At 52.2% G+C, this 10443-nt stretch overlaps 1 protein-coding gene across 1 annotated transcript in view; it reads left to right on the top strand.

Annotated features, from left to right (window-relative positions):
- Nucleotides 1-231: 231 nt before the first annotated feature.
- The window catches only part of LOC104401683 (plexin-D1-like), a gene marked incomplete at both ends in the record, with an annotated part of 27757 nt that continues 17545 nt past the window's right edge, over nucleotides 232-10443 (top strand). Inside the window, 6 exons of the mRNA XM_010009348.1 lie at nucleotides 232-318; nucleotides 3510-3649; nucleotides 4168-4335; nucleotides 6580-6670; nucleotides 6815-7090; nucleotides 7999-8148. Coding sequence (XP_010007650.1) covers nucleotides 232-318; nucleotides 3510-3649; nucleotides 4168-4335; nucleotides 6580-6670; nucleotides 6815-7090; nucleotides 7999-8148 — 912 coding nt within the window. The remainder of the gene's footprint in view (nucleotides 319-3509; nucleotides 3650-4167; nucleotides 4336-6579; nucleotides 6671-6814; nucleotides 7091-7998; nucleotides 8149-10443) is intronic.

The following is a 10443-nucleotide window of genomic DNA, read 5'->3' as shown; positions in this document are numbered from 1 at the left end:
GGGGGGGCCCTGTCCCCTTCGTGTCCCCTACTGGTGCTGCCCAGCCCCATCACTCATCCTGTTCCTGCCCGGGCGCTGCACCCTGGGCAGGATCGGGATGGGAACCTGCCCCGGGTGGGATGCGGTGCCCTCTGCCAGGCTCGGTGCCATGGGGCTGCCCCTGTGCCACCAGCAGCACTGCCAGCCTCCCCTTCCTGATCCACAGGATCGTGTGCCAGACTGGAGTTTTAGACTGGAGAGGCACAGGAGGCGTTTTCGGATGTGGTGACAGTGAATGTGAGCCGGGAAGGGAAGTCCAGGGAGCGATACTCCTACGTGGTGAGTAGCTGCCTCCCGGATGTTTCTTTGGTGATTCCTGCACCCCACAAAACAAGCCCACAGCCCTGCACCCCCAGCTGGCTTTGAAGGAGGATCTAAGACAAACATGTCGGGGTCCTTGAGGAGCAGCAGATGCGTCTCCTCACCCAAGGTTACCTGGGCGAGGTCTGGCACATCCAGGCAGGACTGAAGCCAGGGTGTCGTCAGGCACAGCCTCGACCCCGTCTCGGTTCCTGCAGAGGTTTCTCCCTCATCCTGGTTGTATCACCATGTCTCCTGCTATCAAAAGGAGCTAATTTTTCTTCCTTGTCCTTTGTTAAAGTGCCATTACAACCTGTGAGATTATTTGAGGCTTGGTAAGTCTCTTTGTGCTGTGGAAGTTACATACCATGGACTCACACATGGACTCATGCTATTTAGAACTGATATATTTTGCTGTAGAGATTGTCTTATTTTTTGCATGTGAAAAATATGTAGGGAGTAGATTTGAGCTAACCCCATGTCATTATACAAAGAAAAGCCCTTTATAGCTTTGTACTTGTACCATCTCACAAAGATAACTTTCATCTCTATAAACCTCAAAGAAATCAATGCATTTCCTCTCTTCCCTCCTTCCTCTCTGGCTAGACACTATTGACGGGCAGCCCCATGCATCCAGGGTGAACGCCACAGGCTGGGTGCTGAGGGCATGCTCGTTACTTGGAGCCTTTGTGCTTCTGCTGTTGATTTAGCTGGGGAAGAAAAGACCCTGTTGCAGTCTGATGGATTGAAAGAAGGCTCGAGCACCAGGAAATGACATTTGATTACTGCTGGACATAGTGAGGATCTTAGGGCAGGATCATGCAGTGTAATCCCCCACCCTGTAACGGATCCTGGTGTGAGGGAGGTTTGCAGAGCGTGCAGCCAGCGCAGGCTCCAGAGCACAGCCCAGCACCATGGCAGAGCCGGGAGGGCACCACCAGGCCCTGCTCAGCTGGAGCTCCCAGGAGGACGTTGGCTCAGGGACCTATTGCGGTTGTTTCCAGGCATCCATATTCACATCCAAAATGTCTCGGTGATCCAGCAGTCTGGAGCAAGGTGCCGTGGGGTACAGCCTGGTGACAGACCTTGGGTTTGGGGTCTCTGGTGGGTTGTCACAAGGGTGTGTGCTGACTGGGCACATCACTCATTGCTGGGCGATTGTCTGGTTGATAAAGAGAGGAAAGGCTCCAAGAGTGGTAAGGGGCTGGACACTCCTTCACCAGCTTTCCGCATGCAAGGAAAAGCCCTCTCAGGAAGCACCTGTAGAAAGAGCAGCGACAAGCAAAGCAACAGGAGCAAAAGCCAGTTCCTGAACTGAAACCGAGTCTGTGATAGCTCTGTGCTGGCAGCTCCTGCCAGGCTGAAGGAGAAGCTGTCCTCCCGGGAGTGAGGAGCCGTTTTCTGCTGGGATGGCACAGCACGAAGCTGTCTTTTGCCTGTGTATCTCAGCAAAGCTTGGAGAAGAGGTGGGAGAGTGCCCTGCTTTGTGCACACATGTGTTGGGAGTGAAAATGCACAATGCGTAGCTGGTGATGTGTTCCACACCAAAAGTGTCTCCCACCCCCTTTACAAACTAAGAATCACTCTTTAGTTCTCTCGATTCTCCTCTCACATGTGATGGCATAAAGATGGAGTAGACTATGCCATGCAGGGCTGGTCTCACTGAGACCTGAGCTTGAGCACTGATAGCAATTTAAGTGATTTAAAAGACTTTTAGAACTGCCCTTCCAAAGAAGGCCCTTTGTAAAATGCCAAATATTGCTTGTGTGCTATAGCTTTCAAGGTCCCCACTAGATGTATCTAGAAGACAGAATTCAGCTGTAATTCTGCTGAGGAGGAGGGGGGAAACGTGATCAACAGACCTTTCCAGGACATTATAGCAGGCTATGGATGAGCTGAATTTGCCGAAGTGGCGCTGGAAGCAATTGGTGCTGGCAGTGCTCAGAGAGTCAGTGGCAGTGCTCAGTGCTCAGTCCTGGCTCTTGCCAAAGGGAAGAGATGAGGGGCTTTGGGGAACGTGAATAATCCTCTCTGCTGATGTTGTAAGTGCACATTTGAATACATGGGTTAGGGGCCAAGGGCAGGAGACAGCTGCCTGCAGACACTCAGAAATACAAATTAACAAAATGAATCCTGTGGAAATGGGTAATGATGAGAAACAACAGAGGAAATGTCTGTAGAGGAGTAGAGCGGTCTAAGTGTAGGACAAGGGCAAGGGTATCTATTAATAAGGATGTTTGTGGCTGGATTGACAGGAAAGGGCATCTGCACCAGGCGGAGTGGAGCAGCTTATCCCTCCTCAGTCCACTGCTGCGGTTTTGCTCGGTGGCTGCACTGGGGAGGAGGGGAGCAGCTCCAGCCAGCCCCAGCCTGTGCCTTGCGCTGTTCAACAGGGAATTACCAACTGCCTTATGGAAGGGCCTTGACATAACTATTTTCTCTGCCCTCAGTGTCCTGCTCGCACCGGAGCAGGGCAGTTGCCCAGCAGACTCTCCTGGCGCGCGCAGCGTAGCCGACGCAAGGGCTTAGCACTGCATTAGTTATCAAAGCCTCCAGCTCCTGAATCTCAGGAAGATTTGCAGGGGCTGCAAATGCAGATAACACGCATGCTAATTTCTGCTGAAAATGGCAAGAGGCAAAGTAACTTCCTGTCACCTCAAGAGATTCAGATTTGAAGCTTCCTTAAGGAGGAGTTTGATATTCAATTATCTAGACCCAGGTGGCTGTTTTCACAGATCTCAAGGCCATCATCCAGTGGGGCTTTAGCATTATCTTCATATTCAGGAAGAAATGGATCTGGAAAGGCAGAGATGGTGGGAGCTAGAATGAGTGAGAAATTTCCTTTTCCTGAGCTGTCGCTATCTCTGAACCTTCCATTGGAAATCTCGAGGGACTGGTAGGATCTGGGGTCCAGTTGGACTCATGTCTCATTTATTGCCAGAATTTAGGGACCACGGAGAGTCGCAGAGGTTTTACATGATCTTACTCCAGAGCACTTGTACTTCTCCCCTTCTGCTGAAACCCTGCCAGCTAAAACTTTTGCTGTGCTGCTATATTAGAGTCTGACAGTACTGGATACTTAAATTTACTGAAGCAATTTCCATGTGCAGTGTGGAGTATCCAGCTGTGAATATGCCAGGCTAGAAATCAGATGTTCCCTTTGTTTTTAGCTTCCCGTGGTGCAGTCAATAGCTCCCCTGAACGGCCCGAAGGCAGGAGGAACCAGAGTGACCATCAGAGGCAGCAGGCTGGATGTCGGCTCCGAGCTCCGTGTCCTCGTCAATACCTCCAGGCAGTGCACTGACCTCAGGTGGGACCAGGTCTGGGGGCTGGCACTAATCTAGTGACAAGAGCCAAAGTGTTAGGAAGGGTGGCATTGTCCCCCAGGAGGTCAGGAAGAGCTGGGGTTCAGTGGGAGCGCGGGGGCACCACTGCATGCTGCTGCTAAGCCTTGGAGCCAGTGCAGCATCCCCACCAGCCCACTTGGCTGCCACCTCCATTTCCAGCACCCATCAGTCTGGTGTCCCTGGAGCAGTGAAGAAACCTCTCCTCCTGTATGTTCCTCTCTTGTCAGTGGGTAGAATTAGGAGAGTGCTCTTTCACTTTGGCTGGATGGGCACTCAGTCTGGCAGCCTGGGGTGATAAAGGCTGAGATTGCTTGTTGGTAGGCAATGTAGTTAACAGGGGATTGGCATGTGACTGGGAACTCCTTTTTGCCTGTGTCTGCCATCTGCCTTGTTCCCGAGAGGGTGCTCAGGTCCATGGGGCCGGACTCTGGCGCTCTTCCTGCCCTGGCTCCCTGCAGCTTACCTGGCTTTCCCCACACAGCCGTAACGCCAGCACCATCACCTGCACCATGCCCTCCGCAGAGCTCACCACGGCCGTGCGAGTCTGCGTTCAGTTCGAGAACAAGTCTTGTGCCAGCTACAACATCACCTTCAAGTATGAGAAGAACCCGATGATATCAGACATCAACCCCAAGAAGAGCCAGATCAGGTGAGGTGCCTCCCTCAGCAGACAGTTGAGCTGCCGGGATTTGAGCTTTTCCTTTGTGACCTTTATTGAGATCAGCCCCTTAAGTTTTGCTGACTGAAAAGTGAACAGTGCTCTCCCGTCAAAGCCCGGAGCTAACTGGAGTGCTCTGGTGTAGGCTGGTGCAGGCAGTGCAGGCTCGCCCTGCCTGCGCTTCAAGCCATCCAGATGCAGAGGAGATCCTGAGCAAACCCCATGTCAGGAGACCCTGAAACACAACCAGGAGGCAGGGTATGGTACCGGGGCCCTGTGCCAAACTGTTGTAGCATCATGACTTCCATTTCAGAGCTGCCACATATCTGCATCTACCTGCAAAAGAGAGGGTCAGCTCCAGGCTGGCAGGAGAGGGTCTTGTAGGCAGAAAGGGGCTTTCTCAGCCCCTGTACCTGTCTTCACTTTGCAGACAGGTACAAAAGGGCACCACAGAGTGCTCTCTGGGTGCTTCGGTGTGCCGCAGCAGGAGCAGAAGAGACCTCACATACCAGGACTGTCCATAGCTCATTTCAGTGCATTTAGGACATGGTAACTGCACTGTGTAAACCTGGTGGGTGCTTTAGGGGGTTTCAGGTGGGGCTGTATGAGACCCTGAGGATTTTTCTTGGCAGCAAAACTGTTGGAGGATGAGCTGAGGTTTGTAATTTTGGATTTCAGCTTTCCCCACTCATGGTATTTCATTTTTAAAGCGTGCTGCTTTTAATTTCATGTCTCTCTGTGGAGCTCTCAGGCTCCTGTTCCTTTGGGTACTGTGGTGAAATCCCACCTTCCTTGACTGTGCAGTCTGGGAAACCCAGGGCTGACCAAGAAACTCAAGAGTCCAGTGCCTGTGCCTGCAGGACCATGGCAAAAGCAGTGTGCTCAGGGCTCTGATGGTCTGATCCCCTTGGAGCAGAGCCGCGTCTCGGCGTTCCCAAGTGCAGCGCCAAAGATATGGGCTGTGGGAAAGTTAATGACAAGGCACAGCAGTGACTCAGCCCCCCTCAGGTCCTCGCAGGCTTGCGAACTGTGCTGAGTGGCGGGAGCAGTATCTGAACACAGAGACAGTGGAAGAATGTCACTGTCCACATTCACAAAGGAAACCACCAGGGTATTTCTCTGTCACCTTGCTCTGCTTTCTTAGTATTTACAGCAAAATTTCATTCCACTGGGAACATGACAGCAGTCTCTCTCATCAGACTACGTGGTGGCTCGTGTAGCCCAACTGCTCTGGTGCCTTGCTGGGCTGGTGAGCATGAGGGGTCATTAACTTGTGCAAAAATTTAGCTAGATTTGATTTCTCTTACCATGCTGCTAAAATAATCTGTGTAAGCAAAGTTTAAAACAGAACAGAAGTTGTAAACTAGTCTGCAGATGTGACAGGCTCTTAATTAGAAACTTGGATCATAATTTGCATAGTAATACCCACAGATTTAAGAGAACCTTGGGCCCAAAGTCACTGTGTCTGGAGTGGTCTTCAGATAATAGCATTTATAAGTCCTGACTGTTCCCTGACAGATGCTCTGAACAGGTCAGATGTGATACAGAGGAAGGGGAAGGTAAATCCAGGTTGTAGTTTCTGCTGTCCAGAGGAGACACACAGTGCCAGTTCTCCACCCCTTACCCTGCCTACCAGAGCATCAGGGTCCTCTCATCACTGTCGTTAATTGACTGCATATTGAGAGGCCCGTGTTTCACATTCCCCAGGCAGCAGATCCAAAACACAAAACAACTTTCACGTTTTGATCTAAATCAGAAGTGTCTGGGAGATGCATGGTCCCTGTCAACCTTAAAGGGGGCTCTTCCCTCTCCAGGATTTACAGTTCTCTGCAGATCGCTGTGGGGACCGTGAGGGAGTATCTCCTGGCCCTTGCTTTGAGGGGTTAGAGATTAACCTCTTACGCCGTTGGAGGCCTGGGCAGCCTTCTGTGTACCCCTGCAGGCAGAGGCAGGCTGCTTCTCTGGGGAGTGGGAGTGAGGGGCCAGCTTTCTGCTGCTGGAAGAGGTCCCCGCTTTCCACCACAGCAGCCACTGCTCCTTCCTTCCCTGATGTCTTGGTAGCAGTGTGGATGCTTGCTGAGAGTAGGAAGAAGACTTTGGCTGCTGGGTTGCTTTTTCTGTTTAAGCAGCTGGGAAACATCCCTGGGAAAATGACAGCAGGGAGACTGAGCCAGTGCACCTTGCTGCTGGGTTGTCCTCTGCAGTGACCCTCTCTTTCTTCCCTTCTCCTCAAAGTGGGGGCAGGATCATCACCCTGGAAGGAAGAGGCTTTGAACTGATCCAGAACGTGTCCATGGTGGTCCGAGGCATTGGCAGAGAGCCAACGGTGGGTGTCCCCGCTGGGTACTGCCCAGTAACTGGGGTGTGAAGCTGAGGCCTTAGCACCTGCTACAGACCGGGCTGAGAGCAGGGCTAGGTGGGAGCACTCGGGATGTTGGGGTTTGACGTGTGTGCTCTCTCTTGCTGTCAGAGCTGCAAGGTTCACACCGACACCATCATCACCTGCCCCTCTCCTGCTGCCTCCAACATCACTGTGGGGAGCAAGCCCGCACCTGTCAATTTTTATCTCAATGGTCGCCTCTACACAGATGATCGTCCAGCTCTGGATGAGGAGATGTACCCCGAGGAGGCCTTGCACATCAGCAAGTTCAGCCTGGAGTACTATGCTGACCCTCAGTTCTTCACAGCCAAGAAGGAGAAGTGGATCAAGCACCATCCTGGCGAGCCCTTAACCCTGGTTATACATGTACGAGCGTGGCATTGACAGTTCTACTTCTTTCGCAGTGTTGCATGCTCCCCACTGGGAAGCTCTTCAGTTCCAAGTACCAGCACTGTGACTGTCCGCACAGGCAGGAGCGAGATAGGGGATGGATGAGGATGGGAGAGGCAGGAATGATGCAGGAGCCAGTGGTTCTTGCTCAGTCCACTGCACCTGCATCTCTTCACAAGGAGATGCAGCCTGACCTGAGGATGCCCTTTGAGGCATGGAGGCAGAGCGCTGCCTTTGGAGGATGTAGTAGCTAGAAGCTAAATAAAATACTGGATGTATGAAAGAGAATGATAATGCACTGGCCTGAAATCAGGCAGGTGCTCCAGAAGGTCCCGACAATAGGTATTTATTCTTGCAGAAACAGATCATTCTCTTTTGGCTACTGAATTCAGCTCAGTTAACAAGGAAGTCAGGGTACAGCAATTGAGTGGCTTGGACAATGCGCAACAGTAATTCAAAGGCCATTGTTCACTGCAGGATATCCTCACTGCTTGCAACGTGCTTCAGAAACTCACTCCCCCGTTCTCAGGCTCTGCAGACACATCCCCTGGCTATCTCCTCTGAACATCCTTCCCCTCTCCCAGGTGGGCGCTTAGATCCTTATCTTCGGTGCACAGCAGAGCAGATCAAAAGCAGATTTTAACACGTTCCGTGAGGGGCTCGCTCGTCCTGTGCCTCATGCTGAGTGAGGAATGGGAAACAGGAAAATGGGGAATGGCCCAGTTCTGGGTTTCCTGTGGAGGGCTGGAAAAATATCCTTGGTGATGGAGAGTCTTCCCAGGTCTGAAAAACAGCAGGGAATACAGACAGTGAGGAAGGAAAATCCATTGCAATTGTGACTGCTGCTCTAAAGACTGACATCCTGGTTCTGTTTATGTCATTAGAAAGAGCCTGACAGCCTGGGCCTGGAAAGCAATGAGTACCAAGTGAAGATCGGCCTTATCTCATGTGAGATCCAGATTGTTTCAGACAAAGTCATCCACTGCTCTGTCAACGAGTCACTGAGCACCTCGGACAGACAGTTACCGGTGACGGTGAGTCCCAGGAGCACTCTGGGCATGGGCACAGGGGTCCCTGTGCAAGCCCGGCAGGGCACGGGCAGAATGCTGCCCCCATGGAAGGTGAGCAGAGCACCTTGGCTGGCGGCTCACTGGTAGGGTGCAGGAGCAGTCGGTGCTGAGGCTGCCCGAGTCGTGGAGAGGGGCTGCCCGCTCCACATAGTGGGGACTGGCAGCTGCCAGTGAGGAGCTGGGCTGTGAGCTGGGAGGATTTTGTCAGCTCTCGTAGAAGGTGCTGTGAGCTCCCAGGCACATGAGGGTTTGTCACTTGCTGTAATTGTCTTTCCACCCCTCATGAGACACATTTGGGGATTTCCATGCAGTTTTCATCCAGCTGGCCTCCTACAGACAGCCCAGGGGCTACATGTGGGTGTGAGAGTCCACCCTCACCAAGCTGCAGTGAACCGCTGGAGATGGATCCCTGCATGTGGCTGGGGAGGGCAGGAGGAGTGCGCAGGGCTGGAAGGTTTTGTGTTTCTCCCCATGGGCTGCCATTTGTCACTGTGAGGAGTTCAGCGTTCAGGGCTCCTGTTCCTCTTTGTGTCTGCAAAATTCACGCTTTGTTAGTGTCCTTTCCACAGAGGGCTGGACACTCTTCTTGCCCTCAGTTTCCCTCATGTCCTCTGCAGCCCATTACCACGCAGGGATGTGACTTTGGCTCTTCATATCTGGAGAGAAAACACCTCCATCTCTATGGTGTGAGACTCTGCACCCCCTCCATGTTTAACCGTGAATGGGTGGGAGCCTGCAAGGTGGCAGAGGAGGAGGAGGAGGAGGAGGAGGCAGAAGGCTGTGAGGGAGTTGCAGAGGCTGTGGGCTTGTGCTGCCTGGAAGAATGGCATGAAAATGCACCACCCGTTCACTGACAGGCTCGTCCAGTTTACTGATTACCGGCCGTGTTGCAAACTGGGAACATGGAAATGCAGAAGTAGCAGCATTTCTCAAATTGTTTTAATGGAAATTTTCAATAGGTTAATTTTGGTTTTAGTTAGAACTGAGAAACAGGAAAATCCCTTTGGGGAAGAAAAGGAATTTATGAATTTTTTAGTCTTGGTTTGACATAAAACATTCCAGTCAATGCCCTAGTAGGTCCTTAGGAAGCAGGAGAATGACACCCAGCCCTAAAGTATCACATAGCTATTAAGAGTGTACCAGCAGCGAGAGTGCAGGTGAACAATCAACTCGTACTCACATCTGTGCACATGTATCAAACCTTCATACATGGTTGGAGTTATCATCTCCTGCTGGCCCCTTCATAGCAACAGCTGCCTTTATAACACTTGCAGCAGCTTTGATAGCACAGCACAGTGGTCCCTACCTGACCTGCATCCAGGGCAGCAGCCAGGGGCCTCAGCGGCCTTGCCTGCTGATGCAAATTCTCTCTTCTGGGGAGCTGAGCTGCCTGTTGCTGTGGCTGCCCACTCTGTTCTTGTTTAGATGGTAGAGCTCACATCTGCAGTGGTCCGACACGGGAAAACAGCCCTTTAAAATGTGTCTCAGTGTTGATCTGAATTCTGACTGTGATTTTGGGTATGCAGGTTCTGTGAAGGTCCATGTTAGCAAGTTGTACAGAGCAGGAGCTGTCTGTAGAGAGAAGGAGCTGGTGATGAAGATGGGGCTCCTGAGCCTCCCTGTGTTTTGGAGGTCACTTTCAAGCAGCTCTTTTGGGAGTGCCATATGTGAGCTGGAGCTTAGTTTTCATCTGGGTTTGCTTGAGGCACCACCCCAGAAACTGCCAGTGCCAGGGCCCATCTGGGGCTGGTACAAGGGCACGCTGGGGCTTGGAGCCACGGGAACCAGGCCATGTGTCCAGCACTGGTGGTTGGAGGTGATGAAGGTTCCCCTGACTCCGGGTGCTTACAGCCTGCATTGCCCACACAGGACAGTCCTTCCTCTCTTGCCCATGGAGGCAGCAGCTCTGGGCAGAGCTCCAGCCTTGTCCAGATGCCTTCAGCTGGCAGCGCTGGTGCCCTCACCAGCGCTCCTGGGAGCAAGGGCTGGGATTTCCAGCAGGTATGGAGCTGTGCACTGCACAGTGCCTGATGCATGGATGTGGTGGGAAGGCCCTACTGTGGCAGAACTTTGTCCCAGCTGCTGAGAGCTGACTTTAATGACAGTGCACCTTTCCTGGAGGTGCTCTGTGACACAGATGTAATCGTAAGATGATCCCATCTCTTCCTGACCTCATTTCATAGAATCATAGAATCACAGAATAGTTAGGGTTGGAAAGGACTTCAAGATCATCTAGTTCCAACCCCCCTGCCATGGGCA

Source organism: Nestor notabilis, unplaced genomic scaffold, assembly GCF_000696875.1.
Source record: "Nestor notabilis isolate BGI_N333 unplaced genomic scaffold, ASM69687v1 scaffold28702, whole genome shotgun sequence".
Taxonomy (NCBI): domain Eukaryota; kingdom Metazoa; phylum Chordata; class Aves; order Psittaciformes; family Psittacidae; genus Nestor; species Nestor notabilis.
The sequence above is the reverse complement of the archived record's forward strand: the minus strand, read 5'-3'. Positions and strand labels throughout refer to the sequence as shown.